This window comes from Carcharodon carcharias, chromosome 24, assembly GCF_017639515.1.
Source record: "Carcharodon carcharias isolate sCarCar2 chromosome 24, sCarCar2.pri, whole genome shotgun sequence".
Taxonomy (NCBI): Eukaryota; Metazoa; Chordata; class Chondrichthyes; order Lamniformes; family Lamnidae; genus Carcharodon; species Carcharodon carcharias.
In genome coordinates, this window is record NC_054490.1 from 19,105,020 (window position 1) to 19,123,551 (window position 18,532).

At 48.6% G+C, this 18,532-nt stretch overlaps 1 protein-coding gene across 3 annotated transcripts in view; it reads left to right on the forward strand.

Annotated features, from left to right (window-relative positions):
* The window catches only part of LOC121269319 (deleted in malignant brain tumors 1 protein-like), a 246,846-nt gene that overhangs the window by 98,578 nt on the left and 129,736 nt on the right, over positions 1 to 18,532 (forward strand). For 2 of the 3 annotated variants that reach the window (XM_041173871.1, XM_041173873.1), the window contains 4 exons: positions 4,693 to 4,749; positions 5,624 to 5,758; positions 6,894 to 7,004; positions 15,317 to 15,418. In XM_041173871.1, coding sequence (XP_041029805.1) covers positions 4,693 to 4,749; positions 5,624 to 5,758; positions 6,894 to 7,004; positions 15,317 to 15,418 — 405 coding nt within the window. The remainder of the gene's footprint in view (positions 1 to 4,692; positions 4,750 to 5,623; positions 5,759 to 6,893; positions 7,005 to 15,316; positions 15,419 to 18,532) is intronic. The other variant, XM_041173872.1, reaches the window with a different exon arrangement.

Consider the following 18,532-nt stretch of genomic DNA (forward strand, 5'->3'; position numbering starts at 1 on the left):
GTCTCTCACTCCCCTGTCACTCTCTCTCTCCCTGTGAGATATATTTATGATAACTGCTGTTTGTCACTCATCTCTCTCTCTCTCTCAGTGGGATATATTTATGACAACTGCTGTCTCTCACTCCTCTCTCTCTCTCTCTCTCTCATTTGGATATATTTATAATTACTGCTGTGTCTCACTCCTCTCTCTCTCTCTCTCAGTGGGATGTATTTATGATAACTGCTGCCTCTCACTCCACTCTCTCTCTCTCTGTGAGATGTATTTATGATAACTGCTGTCTCCCACTCTCCTCTCCCTCTCCCTCTCTCTCTCACCCTGTGAGATATATTTCAGATGATTGCTGTCTCTCACTCCCACCTCTCTCTGTAAGAAATATTTATGATAACTGCTCTCTTTCACTCCCCTCTCTCTCTCCCTCTCTCAGAGATATATATTTATGATAACTGCTCTCTTTCACTCCCCTCTCTCTCTCCCTCTCTCAGAGATATATATTTATAATAACTGCTGTCTATCAGTCCCCTCTCCCTCTCTCTCTCTCTCAGTGAGCTATATTTATGATAACTGCTCTCTCACTCCCACCTCTCTCTATCTCTCAGTGAGATTTATTTATGATAACTGCTCTCTCTCACTCCCCTCTCCCTCTATCTCTCTCTCTCAGTGAGATATATTTATGATAACAGATGACTCTAACTCTCCTCTCTATCTCTCTCAGTGAGATATATTTATGATAACTGCTGTCTCTCACTCCCATCTCCCTCTCAGTGAGTTATATTTATGATAACTGCTGTCTCTCTCTCCTCTCTCTCTCTCAGTAGGATATATTTATGATAACTGCTCTCTCAATCCCTTCTATCTATCTCTCTCTCTGTGAGATATATTTATGATAACTGCTGTCTCTCAGTCCCTACTCTCTCTCTCTCAGTGAGATATATTTATGATAACTGCTGTCTCTCAATCCCAACTTTCTCTCAGTGAGCTATATTTATTAACTGCTCTCTCTCACTCCGCCCTCTCTCTCAGTCCGATATATTTATCATAACTGCTCTGTCTCACTCCCCTCTCTCTCACACTCAGTGAGATGTATTTATGATAACTGCTGTCTCTCACTTCCGTCTTTCTCTCAGCGAGTTATATTTATGATAACTGCTGTCTCTCGCACCTCTCTCTCACTCTCCCTGTGAGATATATTTATGATAACTGCTGTTTGACACTCTTCTCTCTCTCTCTCTCAGTGGGATATATTTATGATTACTGCTGCCTCTCACTATCTCTCTCTCTCTCTCGCTCTCTCATTGGGATATATTTATGATTACTGCTGTGTCTCACTCCTCTCTCTCTCTCTCTCAGTGGGATATATTTATGATAACTGCTGTCTCTCACTCCCCTCTCCCTCTCTCTCTCTCTCAGTCAGATATATTTATGATAACTGCTGTCTCTCACTCCCCTCTCCCTCTCTCTCTCTCTCTCAGTGAGATATATTTATGATAACTGCTGTCTCTCACTCCCCTCTCCTTCTCTCTCTCTCTCAGTGAGATATATTTATGATAACTGCTGTCTCTCACTCCCCTCTCTCTCTCAGTGAGTTAAACTTATGATAACTGCTGTCTCTCACTCCTCTCTCTCTCCCTGTGAGATATATTTATGATAACTGCTGTCTCTCACTCCCCTCTCCCTCTCTCTCTCTCTCAGTGAGATATATTTATGATAACTGCTGTCTCTCACTCCCCTCTCCTTCTCTCTCTCTCTCAGTGAGATATATTTATAACTGCTGTCTCTCACTCCCCTCTCTCTCTCAGTGAGTTAAACTTATGATAACTGCTGTCTCTCACTCCTCTCTCTCTCCCTGTGAGATATATTTATGATAACTGCTGTCTTTCACTCCTCTCTCTCTCTCCCTGTGAGATACATTTATGATAACTGCTTTTGAAACTCTTCTCTCTCTCTCTCAGTGGGATTTATTTATGATAACTGCTGTCTCTCACTCTCTCTCGCTCTCTCATTGGGATACATTTATGATTACTGCTGTGTCTCACTCCTCCCTCTCTTTCTCTCAGTGGGATATATTTATGATAACTGCTGTCTCTCACTCCCCTCTTTCTCTCTCTCAGTGAGATATATTTATGATAACTGCTCTCTCTCACTCCTCTCTCTCTATCTCTCTCTCTCAGTGAGAGATATTTATGATAACTGCTGTCTCTCACTACTCTCTCTCTCAGTGAGATATATTTATGATAACTGCTGTCTCTCACTCCCCTCTATCTCTCTCTCAGTGAGATATATTTATGATAACTGCTGTCTCTCACTCCTCTCCCTCTCTATCTCAGTGAGATATATTTATGATAACAGCTTTCTCTCACACCTCCCTCTCTGTCTCACCCCCTCTCCCAGTGAGATATATTTATGATAACTGCTCTCTCTCAATCCCCACTCCCTCTCTCTCTCTCTCAGTGAGATATATTTATGATAACTGCTGTCTCTCACTCCCCTCTCTCACTCTCTATCTCAGTGAGATATATTTATGATAACTGCTTTCTCTCACTCCTCACTCTCATTCTCTCTGTCATTGAGATATATTTAGGTTAACTGCTGTCTCTCACTCCTCCCTCTCTCTCTTTCAGTGAGATATATGTATGATAACTGCTGTCTCTCACTCCTCTCTCTCTCTCTCTCTCTCAGTGAGATATATGTATGATAACTGCTGTCTCTCACTCCTCTCTCTCCCTCTCCCTCTCTCTCAGTGAGATATATTTATGATAACTGCTGTCTCTCATTCCTCTCTCTCTCTCTCTATCTCAGTGAGATATATTTATGATAACTGCTCTCTCTCACTCTTTTCTCTCTCTCTCTCTCAATGGGATGTACTTATGATTACTGCTGTCTCTGCTCTCTCTCTCTCTTTCTGTGAGATATATTTATGATAACTGCTCTCTCTCACTCCCCTCTCCTTCTCTCTCTCTCTCTCTCAGTGAGATGTATTTATAACTGCTGTCTCTCACTACCCTCTCCCTTTCTCTCTCTCTCTCAATGAGATATATTTATGATGACTGCTGTCTCTCACTCCTCTATATCTCTCTCTCTCATTGAGATATATTTATGATTACTGCTGTCTCTCACTCCTCTCTCTCTCTCTGTTAGATATATTTATGATAACTGCTTTCTCTCACTCCTCACTCTCATTGTCTCTGTCATTGAGATATATTTATGATAACTGCTGTCTCTCACTCCCCTCTCTCTCTCTCTCAGTGAGATATATTTATGATAACTGCTGTCTCTCTCTTCCCTCTCCCTCTCCCTCTCTATCTCTCTCAGTGAGCTATATTTATGATAACTGCTGTCTCTCACTCCCCTCTGTCTCCCCCTCTCTCAGTGAAATATATTTATGATAACTGTTCTCTCTCACTCCTCTATCTCTCTCTCTCTCTCTCATTGAAATATATTTCTGATAAATGTTGACTCTCACTCCCCTCTCTCTCTCTCTCTCAGTGAGATATATTTATGATAACTGCTGGCTCTCACTCCCCTCTCTCTCTCTCAATGAGATATATTTATGAAAACTGCTGTCTCTCATTCCCCCCCTCTCTCTCTCTGTTAGACATATTTATGTTAACTGCTTTCTCTCACTCCTCACTCTTTCTCTCTGTCAGTGAGATATATTTATGATATCTGCTGTCTCTCACTCCCCTCTCTCTCTCTCTCAGTGAAATATATTTTGATAACTGCTTTCTCTCACTCCTCACTTTCTCTCTGTCAGTGAGATATATTTATGATAACTGCTGTCTCTCACTACCCCCTCTCTCTCTCTCAGTGAGATATATTTATGATAACTTCTGTCTCTCACTCTCCCCTCTCTCTCTCTTAATGAGATATATTTATGATAACTGCTGTGTCTCACTCCTCTCTCTCACTCTCTCTCTCAGTGAGATATATTTATGATAACTGCTGTCTCTCACTCCTCTCTCTCACTCCCCCTCTCCCAGTGAGATATATTTATGATAACTGCTGTCTCCCTCTCCCCTCTCTCTCTCCCCCTCTCCCAGTGAGATATATTTATGATAACTGCTGTGTCTCACTCCTCTCTCTCTCTGTCAGTGAAATTTATATATAACTGCTCTCTCTCACTCCTCTCTCTACCCCTCTCTCAGTGAAATATATTTTGATAACTGCTCTCTCTCACTCCTCTATCTCTCTCTCTCTCTCAGTGAGATATATTTATGATAACTGCTGTCTCTCACTCCCCTCTCTCTCTCAGTGAGATATATTTATGATATCTGCTGTCTCTCACTCCCCTCTCTCTCTCAGTGAGATATAATTATGATAACTTCAGTCTCTCACTCTCCCCTCTCTCTCTCTCTCTCAATGAGATATATTTATGATAACTGCTGTCTCTCACTCCTCTCTCTCACTCTCTATCTCAGTGAGATATATTTATGATATTTGCTGTCTCTCACTGCTCTCTCCCTCTCTGTCTCTCTCTCTCTCTCAGTGAGATATATTTATGCTAACTGCTGTCTCTCATTCCCCTCTCTCTCTCTCCTCCTCTCCCAGTGAGATATATTTATGATGACTGCTCTCTCAGTCCCCGCCCTGTCTCTCTCCCCTCGAGGTATTTGCATGTTGACTCGTGTCTTTACGCACTGCTCTCCCTCAGCCTGCTGTCTGTATACTGACTAGAATAATTTATTGTGCTTTCAGACTCTGTTCTCCTGACAGAATCGCCTTTGAATGCCACCACTGATTGGATGACAACAGGTACAAAGTTTAAGGTACCTAACTAAATGCAATGGCCAGTAGTTGGGAAAGCACTCGAGACCCTATTCTACACACACTCATTTCACTGTGTTTGGTAGTTATTTTCCAACTGGAATGAGCGTCAATGGGTCAGAGATAGAGACTGGAAATCAGCAAGGCGTCCTGCTCCCGATCACTGCCCAATGACCCCTGGGTTAGAGAGAGAGGGGAAATCAGCCAGGGTTCCTGCTCCTGATCACTGTCCAATGAACCCTGGGTTAGAGAGAGAGGGGAAATCAGCCAGGGTTCCTGCTCCTGATCACTGTCCAGTGATCCCTAGGTTAGAGAGAGAGGGGTTAGTCAGCCAGGGTTCCTGTCCTGATCACTGTCCAGTGATCCCTGGGTTAGAGAGAGGAGGGAAATCAGCCAGGGTTCCTGCTCCCGATCACTGTCCAGTGACCCCTGGGTTAGAGAGAGGAGGGAAATCAGCCAGGGTTCCTGCTCCTGATCACTGTCCAGTGATCCCTGGGTTATAGAGAGGGGGGAAATCAGCCAGGTTTCCTGCTCCTGATCACTGTCCAGTGATCCCTGAGTTAGAGAGAGAGGGGAAATCAGCCAGGGTTCCTGCTCCTGATCACTGTCCAGTGAGCCCTTGCTGTAATATGTACATGTCGTTGTCGAGTGAGGACAGAATTGGGCAGTGATGCCTTTGCAGCTGAACATCCTGCCATTTGTGCAATGAGCTCCGGTCAGTTAGTGGAGGAGAGTGGGTGGCTATGGGACTATAGCCCGTGGAAGGGGCAGAACATGCCGGAGGAGGGAGAAGGTATACAGGAGGGAGGGCTCCTGAGAGAAACGTGCACTGAGTAACCTCCTCTCTCCCAATTTCCTTTAGCTCCAGTGGCAATTGGAGGGAGCCGACACCACAGTGATGACTTCTTGTACCTCATCATTGGCCTGCTAGCGCTGCTTCTGTTCATCCTGTGCATCCTGTTCACGGTCAACTACTTCAGGATGAGACGGAGAATGGGTATTCATCCATTAATCATATCCCTCCCAATACCAATATCCCACACATTGATTCCAAAATTGTATTTCCTAATAGAGAGAGAGAGAGAGAGAGAGAGTACAGACCGTACTCAACCAGCCCATGCTCTCAAAACCCAAAACAAAATGTCTGCTGTTAGATGTGATTCTGCAATTGGGCATCACTTACTGAATAACCATCAGTGCACTAATGGCTACACTAGCAGACAATTTAAGATAATCAGCCGAGCTTTTAGTGCGGCTCATTTATACATGCTAAAAGTAACATACATTCACATGCAAAGACCCACTCTCTGCAAACAAAAGGAAAATCTTTGAGCCTTTAATGAATTACCAGGTGCTTGGGGAGCCTCACAAGTCAGGTAAAAGACAGTGCCTCCGACAGTTCAGCAGTCCCTCATTACTGACCCTCTGACAGTGCAGCACTCCCTCAGTACTGACCCTCTGACAGTGCAGCACTCCCTCAGTACTGACCCTCTGACAGTGCAGCACTCCCTCAGTACTGACCCTCTGACCGTGCAGCACTCCCTCAGTACTGACCCTCCGACAGTGCAACACTCCCTCGGTACTGACCCTCTGACCATGCAGCACTCCCTCACTACTGACCCTCCGACAGTGCAGCACTCCCTCAGTACTGACCCTCCGACAGTGCAGCACTCCCTCAGTACTGACCCTCTGACCGTGCAGCACTCCCTCAGTACTGACTCTCCGACAGTGCAGCACTCCCTCAGTACTGACCATCTGACAGTGCAGCACTCCCTCAGTACTGATCATCTGACAGTGCTGCACTCCTTCAGTATTGCCGCTGTGAAGTGCAAGCCTGGATTATGGGGGCACGAGTTTCTGTCGTTGAACTTGTATCCATGAGTCAATGTCCCAGATGCAAACGTGTTACTTATTGAGCCATGACATGAGGGCAGAGGGAGAGAAACATGCCAAGTGTTACCTAGAGGTTCCCCGTTAAATCTCACAAGGGGCCAGCGAGTGAGTGTAAATGTGGTTGTCGCTGTGCGATGTGAGAGTGCTTCCCACTGCCTTGCGAAGGGTGATGGGCACGTGGGGATGAGGTTGAATTTGAACATGCTTCCATCTAAACCTGGTTGCTTCTCTGCTTGCAGTGATGCACCTCACTCAGCCGAGCCACAACAGCACAGCTATCTCATCCAACGACTACAGGGAGATGTCGCCCACCCCATCGACCAACAGCATCAAACCCCCCGCACAGTCTGGTATGTATCAAATGTCACGAGAGTCATGGCCTTTCACCAAGGCCCCCTCCGAACACCGGGCAGCGGTTTCCAATTCACAGTCAGGCAGCTGGCTAAAGACATGAAAGAGGCGTGTTGGCGAAGGTTTTCGAGGCAGCTGCATTCTCCATGGCAACGCCCGCACCCATCAGTGTCCACTTGCTCACCGACTAGCACTCTCTTCTCATGAAGTATAAATTGTTGTTCTCTATACCCACTCGAAATCCTTGCGAATTGTCCTGATGAGTGCAAGACGAAAAGCTTTGACGTGTCTCTTTTCTTTCAGCCATACTCAGGTTCTGTCGTACCAAACGGCTATTTTGTGAACTAGGGGTCAGGAGTAGGCCTTTCGGCCCCTCCTCAAGCCAACCCTCCATGAAGAAAACAATTAGGGACGGGCAATAAATGCTGGCCCAGCCAGCGAAGCCCACATAACCATGAATGAATTGAAAAAAAATCCCCTCACCATCTACCCTGTCGAGTTCCCTAAGAATCTTACATGTTTCAGTTAAGATTCTTTCTCTTCTAAGCTCCGATGAGTATAGGCCCACCCTTCTTCATTGGACAACCCCTTCGCTATCAGCAATCAGCCGAGTGAACCTTGTCTGAACTATCCCCAACGCGCCTTCATCTCTTTCCGTTCACCGTGAAGAGCTCCTCGAACCCCTCCCCCACCTTTTTCATCGGCTGTGTATTTACAAGTTGCGCCCTTCCAGTTTGCAGGTACCAATCTCTTGTCCAACCGCTTTGCACGTGCCAGCCTCTTGCGTACAGAGTTGGTGCATACCAATCTCGCGTGCACCCACAAACCTTGCTGTACTGCAAAATCTCAGTCTGCTCTTTAGCATACTACAAGCAAGAAAGGAACCAGGCCCCATCTACACCATTTCTCCTGGAACTTCTGTATTATCACAACTGAAGGCCGGTTCACCTCTGCTTGTCTAGCTCAGCATGTGAAGTCAACGCCACCTAAGAAGCGAATTATACAGCATGGTTTTCAACCCATGGGATGGGGTGGAAGGGGGCAGGGAAAGGCGCTGTCATTAGTGTATCTTCAGAGATAGCGAGGTGCACGTTCATTCGATACTGCCATGGTAGTCCCTTTTGTCATGGACAGACATAACTTCAGCCATTTTAAAATGTCTTTGTCCAGTTTTATGCAAGATTTTACAAATAGCCATGAGAATATCTCTTTATATTTTATAGAAGTATACAGTGTGAGGTCTTAGTCCCCCTCACATTGGGCTGGCTCTTTCGTTGAGATATCTAATTAATCCCACTTCCCTCCTCTTTCTGCGTAACCTACAAATCTCACGGGCGAGGAGTTTGCATGTATCAGACACTTGCGTACCGAATTTGCGTGAGCTAATCCCCTGGCTACCCAGCTTGTGTATGCCAAACTCTTGTATACCCAGGGCGCACGTACCAATATCTTATCTACGTTGTTTGTGTGTCTCAATCTTTTATCTATGCCGTTTGCACATTCTAATCTTTTATCTGTATTGCCTGTGTGTTCCAGTCACTTATCTGTATCATTTAATTGCCCCAATTTCTTATCCACGCAGCTCAATCTCTTATCTTTAGGCATTTGCTTGTTCAAATGTCTTCTCTATGTCATTTTCATGTGCCAATCTCTATATACAAAGTCTGTTCAGTGTCAAAGAAACATCAAAATGAGGGCACTCAGACTGTTGTTACAGACAGGAGGGGGGGGGGCGTTAATTCAAACAGCACTAATTTCTCCTCTCACCACCAGTCTGTAAACAGAAAGGTGCTTTGATTTGCTTCCCCCTTTCTAAGCGGTAGTGAATTTCCCAACCCCTCGGTTTTGGTGCAATCCAATTTTCTATTAATAACCCCCATAGCAAACTCCAAAGAGGGATAGGGAAAAGAAAGATTTGCAGGGCAGAGACCACAGAGAAAATAAATACTGTTTCACGTGGGTCCAGGGCCCTGAATTGAAGTCCAATGAGGTACTCCTTCATGGAGGCCGGTGTGTTGAAAACTGATGCTGTATAATTCGCTTCTTAGGTGGCGTTGACTTCACACGCTGAGATAGGCAAGCAGAGGTGAATCAGCCTTCAGTTGTGTAGGTGAGGGAACAGAAGTTCCAGGAGAAACAGTGTAGATGGGGCCTGGGAAGAGTTTCTTTTCTGTGAGGCTGTTTGTATAATGCTGAAGAGCAGACTGAGATTTTGCAGCACAGCCAGGCAATGTTACTGGCTCCACAAGCCAGAGGCCCATGTCATATGACTGCCACCTTACCACAACAGTGTGTAACCCTCAACTGTCTGCCAGAGATGGTTAAATGTCTCAACCATTGAGAATTGACAGGAAGGTTGCAGGGTTCTTTTGTCCTAGCAGATGAGTAGACTCCTGTTGGTCAGCTGGGGTTATGGAATGCAGATGGTCTTTGCATAGTTCTCTTTGAATTTGGTCTGTGCAGCCCACGGGATGGGGGGGAGGGCACTGTCATTAGTGTCTCTTCAGAGATAACGAGGTGCATGTTCATTCAATACTGCCATGGTAGCCCCTTTTGTTCAGGGGTCATGAACAGACATAACTTCAGCCATTTTAAAATGTCTTTGCCCAGTTTTGCAAAATTTTTCAAATAACCATGAGGATATCACTTTATATTTTATAAATGTATACAGTGTAAGGTCTTAGTCCGCCCTTATGTTATGCTGGCTCTTTGGTTGAGATATCCAATTAATCCCACTTCCCTTCTCTTTCTCCATAACCTTGAAACCTTTCCCCAGCAATTATTTCCCCAATTTCCTTGAGAACAGTTACAACTGAATCTGTGTTCACCGCCCTTTCAGGCAGCACATTCCCAGTCACAACCTCTCGATGCATGCAAAAACGTTTCCCCACTTCTCCCTCCGATTCCCTTGCCAGGCACCTTAAATCTGTGTCCCCCCAGTTCCTGACCCTCCTGCCTCTAGAAACAGTTCCTCCTTATTTACTCTATCCAAACGCTTCATGATTCTGAACGCCTCCACCAAAACTCCCCTTAACCTTCCCTGCTCTAAGGAGAACAATCCCAGCTTCTCCGACCTCTCCACATTAGCTGAAGTCCCTCATCCCCGGCACCTTCCTGGCTAATCTCCTCCGGTTCCTCACCAAGGCCACGGCATCCTCCCTAAAATGTGGTGGCAAAATTGGACAGGATACTTCGGCTGAAGCCGAACTGATGTGCCAAATATCTATTCAAATCAATTGTGTGGCGCAAGTCAGGATCTCAAGTTAGGAGTGTGATGGAATACTCCCCACTTGCCTGAATGAGTGCAGCTCCCACAACACTCAAGAAGCTCGACACCATCCAGGGCAAAGCAGCCCCACTTGACTGACACCACATCCACAAACATTCACTCCCTCCACCACCGACGCACAGTAGCAGCAGCGTGTGTACCATCTACAAGATGCACTGCAGGAATTCACCAAGGCTCCTTCAACAGCACCTTCCAAACCCAGGACCATTGCCATCTAGAAGGACAAGGGCAGCAGACACATGGGACCACCACCACCTGGAAGTTCCCCTCCAAGTCACTCACCATCCTGACTTGGAAATATATCGGCCGCTCCTTCACTGTCACTGGGTCACTGTAACTCCCTCCCTAACAGCGCTGTGGGTGTACCTACACCACATGGACTGCAGCGGCTCAAGAAGGCGGCTCACCACCACCTTCTCAAGGGGAAATTCGGGATGGGCAATAAATGCTGGGCCCAGCCAGCGACAGCCCACATCCTGTGAATGAATAAAAAAACTCTGTGCACTGAATTTGCATGGCGATACCTCTTATAAAGAATGAGAAAGAAATACTTGCATTTACACAATGTCTTTCACAATCACCGGACATCCCAACCTGCCTCGCTGCCAATGAAGTACTTTTGAAGTTAGCCGCAAGCTCCCAAGATCAGTAATGTATCAATGACTTTAGGGAAGAGTGACCATAATATGGTGGAATTTTCCCTGAAGTCTGGAAGTGTTGTAGTTCAATCCGAAACCCAAGCCTTAACCCTAAACCAAGCAAGCTACAGAGGTATGAGAAGCAAATTGGCTGCGGTGGATTGGGAAACTGCACTAAAAGTTATGACGGTAGATGGGCAAAGGCTAACATTTAAAGAATTCATACACGGCTTACAACAAATTTCCTTTGCTTTGATGCACCAAAACACAGCAGGAAAAGCCATCTAACCACAGAGAGGCAATGGCATATTGGTATCCCCACAAGAATGGTATTCCAGGGGCCCAGACAAATGCTGTGGGGAACTGGGTTCAAATCCCACCACAGTGAAATTTGAATTCAATAAAAATCTGGAATTAAAAGTCTATTGATGGCCAAGAAACTCGATTGTTGTTAAAAACCCATCTGGTTCACTAATGCCCTTTAGAGAAGGAAACCTGCTGTCCTTACCTGGCCTATATGTGACCCCAGACCCACAGCAATGTGCTTGACTCTACACCGAACAAGGGCAATAAATGCTGGCCCAGCCAGTGACACCCACATCCCGTGAATGAATTTTTAAAAGTTAGAGCACATGGGATTGAGGTTAATATAGTGGTAGGGACTGAGAACTGGTTAGACAACAGAAAACTGAGAGTAGGAATAAGTGGGGGGGTGGGGTTGGGGGGTGGGGGGGTCACTCTCAAGTTGCAGGCTATGATGAGTGGGGTACTGCATGGATCAGTGCTTGGGCCCCAGCTATTCACAATCCAAATCAAAGTGTGATATTCCCAAGTTTGTTGATGACACAGAACTAGGGTGGGAATGTGAGTTGTGAGGAGGATGCAAAGAGACTTCAAGGGGATTTAGACAAGCTAAGTGAGTGGGTGAAAATATGGCAAGTGATGTGGAAAAATGTGAAGTTATCCACTTTGGTGGGGAAAAATAAATGCAGGGCATTCCTTAAATGGTAAAAAATTAGGAAGTACTGAAGGCCAGAGGGACGTGGGTGCCCTTGTTCGTGAGTTACTGAAAGCGAACAAGCGAACAGGAAACTAGGAAGGCAAATGATAGGTTGGCTTCATCACAAGAGGATTTGAGTAAAGCCATAAAGATGTCTTGCTGCAATTGTATAGAGCCTTGGTGAGACCTGCACTTGCAGTTTTGCGCTCCTTATCGAAGGAAGGATGTACTTACCAGAAAGGGAGGGCAAAGCAGGTTCACCAGACTGATTCCTGGGATGGCGGGGTTGTCTTGTGAGAAGAGATTGAGGAAACTGGGCCTGTATCCCCCAGAGTTTCGAAGAATGAGAGGCGACCTCTTCGAAACTTACCGAAGTCTTACAGGGTGTGACAGGGTAGATGTGGATAATATGCTTCCCCGTGCTAGCTGGTCTAAAATCAGGGGACACCATCTTAGGATGAGGGGCAGGCCATTTAAGATTGGGGTGAGGAATTTCATCATTCAGAGGGTGGTGAATTTTTGCAATTTTGATCATTGAGCATGATCAAGACAGGACTGACCCGAGAGCAGTGCAGCACTCCTTCAGTAAGAAACCTCCGACACTGCAGCACTCCTTCAGTAAGAAACCTCCGACAGTGCAGCACTCTCTCAGTAAGAAACCTCCGACAGTGCAGCACTCCCTCAGTAAGAAACCTCCGACAGTGCAGCACTCCCTCAGTAAGAAACCTCCGACAGTGCAGCACTCCCTCAGTAAGAAACCTCCGACAGTGCAACGCTCCCTCAGTAAGAAACCTCCGACAGTGCAGCACTCCTTCAGTAAGAAACCTCCGACAGTGCAGCACTCCAACAGTAAGAAACCTCCGACAGTGCAGCACTCCCTCAGTAAGAAACCTCCAACAGTGCAGCGCTCCCTCAGTAAGAAACCTCCAACAGTGCAGCGCTCCCTCAGAAAGAAACTTCCGACAGTGCAGCGCTCCCTCAGTACTATCCCACGACAATGCAGCACTGTCTCAGTACCGACTCTCTGACAATGCAGTACTCCCTCAGTACTGGCCCTCCGACAGCGCAGCACTCCAATCAACACTAACCCTCTGACAGTGCAGCACTCCCTCAGTACTGACCCTTCGACAGTGCAGCACTCCCTCAGTACTGGCCCTCCGACAGTGCAGCACTCCCTCAGTACTGACCCTCTGACAGTGCAGCACTCCCTCAGTATTGACCCTCTGACAGTACAGCTCTCCTCAGTACTGACCCTTCGACAGTGCAGTGCTCCCTCAGTACTGATCCTCCAACCGTGTAACACTCCCTCAGTACTGACCCTCCGATAGCGCAGTGCTCCCTCAGTACTGACCCTCTGACAGTGCAGCACTCCTTCAGTATTGACCCTCCGACAGTGCAGCGCTCCCTCAGTACTGACCCTCTGACAGTGCAGCACTCCCTCAGTAAGAAACCTCCGACAGTGCAGCACTCCCTCAGTAAGAAACCTCCGACAGTGCAACGCTCCCTCAGTAAGAAACCTCCGACAGTGCAGCGCTCCCTCAGAAAGAAACCTCCGACAGTGCAGCGCTCCCTCAGTACTATCCCACGACAATGCAGCACTGTCTCAGTACCGACTCTCTGACAGTGCAGTACTCCCTCAGTACTGGCCCTCCGACAGCGCAGCACTCCAATCAGCACTAACCCTCTGACAGTGCAGCACTCCCTCAGTACTGACCCTTCGACAGCGCAGCACTCCCTCAGTACTGGCCCTCCGACAGTGCAGCAGTCCCTCAGTACTGACCCTCTGACAGTGCAGCACTCCCTCAGTATTGACCCTCTGACAGTACAGCTCTCCTCAGTACTGACCCTTCGACAGTGCAGTGCTCCCTCAGTACTGATCCTCCAACCGTGTAACACTCCCTCAGTACTGACCCTCCGATAGCGCAGTGCTCCCTCAGTACTGACCCTCTGACAGTGCAGCACTCCTTCAGTATTGACCCTCCGACAGTGCAGCGCTCCCTCAGTACTGACCCTCTGACAGTGCAGCACTCCCTCAGTAAGAAACCTCCGACAGTGCAGCACTCCCTCAGTAAGAAACCTCTGACAGTGCAACGCTCCCTCAGTAAGAAATCTCCGACAGTGCAGCGCTCCCTCAGTAAGAAACCTCCAACAGTGCAGCGCTCCCTCAGAAAGAAACCTCCGACAGTGCAGCGCTCCCTCAGTACTATCCCATGACAATGTAGCACTGTCTCAGTACCGACTCTCTGACAATGCAGTACTCCCTCAGTACTGGCCCTCCGACAGCGCAGCACTCCAATCAGCACTAACCCTCTGACAGTGCAGCACTCCCTCAGTACTGACCCTTCGACAGCGCAGCACTCCTTCAGTACTGGCCCTCCGACAGTGCAGCACTCCCTCAGTACTGACCCTCTGACAGTGCAGCACTCCCTCAGTACTGACCCTCTGACAGTGCAGCACTCCTTCAGTACTGGCCCTCCGACAGTGCAGCACTCCCTCAGTACTGACCCTCTGACAGTGCAGCACTCCCTCAGTATTGACCCTCTGATAGTACAGCTCTCCTCAGTACTGACCCTTCGACAGTGCAGTGCTCCCTCAGTACTGATCCTCCAACCGTGTAACACTTCCTCAGTACTGACCCTCCGATAGCGCAGTGCTCCCTCAGTACTGACCCTCTGACAGTGCAGCACTCCTTCAGTATTGACCCTCCGACAGTGCAGCGCTCCCTCAGTACTGACCCTCTGACAGTGCAGCACTCCTTCAGTATTGACCCTCCGACAGTGCAGCGCTCCCTCAGTACTGACCCTCCAACAGTGCAGCACTTCCCAAGTACTGACCCTCTGACAGCATGGCCCTCCCTCAGTACTGACCCTCCGATGGCGCAGCGCTCCCTCAGCAGTGACCCTCAGACAGCGCAGCGCTCCCTCAGTGCTGACCCTCCGACAGTGCAGCACTTCCTCAGTACTCACCATCCGACAGTGCAGCACTCCCTCAGCACTGACCCTCTGACAGACCAACACTCCCTCAATACTGACCCTCCGACAATGCAGCACTCTCTCAGTACTGACCCTCCGACAGCGCTGCACTCCCTCAGTACTGACCCTCTGACAGTGCAACACTCCCTCAGTACTGACCCTCCGACAGCGCAGCATTCCCTCAGTACTGACCCTCTGACAGTGCAGCACTCCCTCAGCACTGACCCTCCGATAGTGCAGTGCTCCCTCAGCACTCCTAGATATTTGTGCTCAATTCTCCAGAGTTGGGACTCAAACCTACAAGGTTCTAGACACGGCCATGAGAACACTGCCTTCTCCAGCACAGCTGATCTGTTCCGCGATGACCTTTGCGATGTTAACAATCTCTTGTGTGACCCGGTTTCTGTTCCAGTCCCCCAAGCTGCTGCCGGTGACTCGGATTCTCTTGAAGATGACTATGAGGACTACAACAGTTTTGCACCTCACCAGGCCCTCAACTTCTCTACTTTTAAGTGTAAGCATCGGTTATGGTGGGACAGGGGCCCGATGGTCAATAGCAGGGGATGGATCCCGCCAACGTCTGTAACCGAGGGTCGGGGATCGAGTCTGAGGGCACCACTCGGCCTTGAGGCTGTTGTGCCTGAGCGAGCACGAGGTGGGGGAAGGGTGCCCTATATGGGGAGAAGGGTACTGCAGTGTGGCACTATAGGCCTCAGTCAATGCCCGTTTGAGCCTGTGTCCCCTGGTTACTGACCCCGACCCCTTCCCGGTGGCAACAATTGATGCAAGCACGCCAATTGGGAGCAGGAGTAGGCCTTTCAGCCTCTCGAGCCTGCTCCGCCATTCCATATGGTCACAGTTGGGGCCTGGTTATGGCCCCAGCTCTCCGATGGCCATCGGCCCCCTTCTCAGTCAGGAATCTATCTACCTCTGCCTCAGAAAAAAACATTCATTGGCCCTGCCTCCATCGGTCCCCAGGGAAGAGAGTCCCAAATACTCGCCACCCCCTGAGGGGGCAAATTTCCCCTCAACCCTCTTCTACTTGGGAGACCCCTCATTTTTAAATCATGCCCCCCACCGCCGCCCCCCCCCCCCACCTAGTTCTAGTCTCTCCCAGGCGGGGGAACCATCCTGTCAGCATCCACCCTGTCAAGCACCACCAACACCCCCCACCCTTTGGGGTCCTACACATTTCAATAGGATCGCCCCTCGCTCTTCTAAACTCCACTGGATACAGGGCCCGGCCTGTCCATCCGTTCCTCATAGGATAACACCAACAACCCACCCCCGTCCCAGGTACCGTCGTATTGTTCTCCCTTAGTTTCTCAAATCTCTTCATGACTCCGAGCGCCTCGATTAAATCACCGCCTTGGCCTTCTCTGCCTCAGTGGTCCAGGATTTGGGGAAACCGTCTCCAAATTAGAGCCAATCCCTTCAGGGGTAAAAATAGGAAGCCGCTCGTCACGCACAAGGTGGTGGGAGTCGGGGACCCTGGCCCACCCATGGCAAGTGGGCATTTGATGCCAGTTTAATTGACGATTTTAATTCTGAGGTTGGCATATTTTTGTTCAGCCAAGATATTGAGCCCTCTCGATTGGCACCCCATCCACAAACATTCGCTCCCTCCACCACCGACGCACAGTAGCAGCAGTGTGTGTACCATCTACAAGATGCACTGAAGGAATTCACCAAGGCTCCTTAGACAGCACCTTCCAAACCCACGACCACTATCATCTAGAAGGACAAGGGCAGCAGACAGATGGGAACACCACCACCTGGATGTTCCCCCACAAGTCACTCAGCATCCTGACTTGGAAATATATCAGCCGTTCCTTCACTGTCACTGGGTCAAAATCCTTGGAACACCCTCCCTAACAGTGCTGTGGGTGTACCTACACCACAGGGACTGCAGCAGCTCAAGAAGGCAGCTCACCTCCACCTTCTCAAGGGGTAACGAGGGATGGGCAATAAATTCTGGCCCAGCCAACGAAGCCCACATCCCGTGAATGAATGTGTAAAAAAATAGGGTGAAGGCCGTGGATTTACGCTATGGAGATTGGCCGTGGATACAGCACAGAGCGGTGGAATCAGCTCAAGGGGAAAATGGCCTCTTCCTATCCCCTTGCTCCAACGATTCACGGTCTTAACCTCAAGTTCACAACTACATGGCTGGCAAGTCGAGATGCCACAAAAGGCAAGTGGAATGTTGGCCCTCAGCTTAAGGAGGCTTGGAACAGATAGCAGGGGGAGGTGAGGCCTCAGTCCTACAGAACATTGATTCGGTGATGGACGCCACACCTCAATATTGACCGAGGAGGGGGTGGAGCGCCAATTCACCAGAATCTTACCGGGAGTTAAAGGGGGAGAAGGTTGGCATAGTGGTAACATGGCTCAGATCATAATCCAATGGCCCAGGCCAATGCTCTGGGGAGGATGGGGGGGCGGGGGTGGGTGGCGCTAGACAACGGTTCAAATCTCACCACAGCAGCGTTTGGAATTTAAATACAATTAATAAATCTGGAATTAGGGAATAAAAAAAGCTAGCCTCGGTAATGTGACTGTGAAGCCATTGTCCATTTGTTGGGAAAGCCCATCTGGTTCACTAATCCCCTTTAGGGACATGAGGGAATCTGCCATCCTTACCCGGTCTGGCCTACACATGACTCCAGACCCACAGCGATGCGGGGTGACTCTTAACTGCCCCCCTGAAATGGCCGAGCAAACCACTCAGCTCAGGAGCAATTAGGGACGGGCAACAAATACAGGCCTCGCTGCCGATGCCCACATCCCATGAAAGAATAAATCCTAAATAGAAACCAGGAGCAGGAGTAGGCCATTCAGCCCTTCGAGCCTGCTCCTCCATTCATCATGATCATGGTTGATCATCCAACTTAATATCCTGCTCCCGCTTTCTCCCCATATCCTTTGATCCCTTTCGCCCCAAGAGCTATATCTAACTCCTTCTTGAAAACATACAATATTTTGGTCTCGACTACTTTCTGTGGTAACGAATTCCACAGTCTCACCCCTCTCTGGGTGAAGAGATTTCTCCTCATCTCAGTCCTAAATGGTCTACTCCATGTGCTCAGACTGTGACTAAACAGAGGTCATGCCATGAAGGTAGGTTATATAGACAGGCTTGCCTTCCCTTGGGCTCAAGAAGGCTGACGGGCGATCGGACAGGGGTGCTCATGAGAATTAGACGCGTTGATCGATTAGGCTGAAACAAACCATTTACGTTGCTGGAGGGAGCCCAGCAGGTGACAAGGATGCGATGCAGGAACTCAGCTCGAGCTTTGCAGAGTTGAGAGGTGGCCTGACTGGAATGTTTGAAACGCTGAAAGGGCTCGGCAGGGCAGACTGAGACAAAGCCACCTCCTCCTGCTGGGGGTTCGAGGCCATTCAGAGGTGAAGTCGGAAAACACCCCTTTCCCAGGAAGAGTGGTAGAAACCTGGGACCCTCTCCCTCAAACGGGGTGGGGGTGGGGGGGAATCAATTGAGCTTTCAAGACTGATGTTGATTTTGTTTGTGTTGGGGGGGGTGGTGTTAAGGGTATTAAGGGGTATAGGTGAAAGATGGGGAAATAGAGTTGAGGTACAGGTCAGCGTGATCTGGTGGAATGATGAG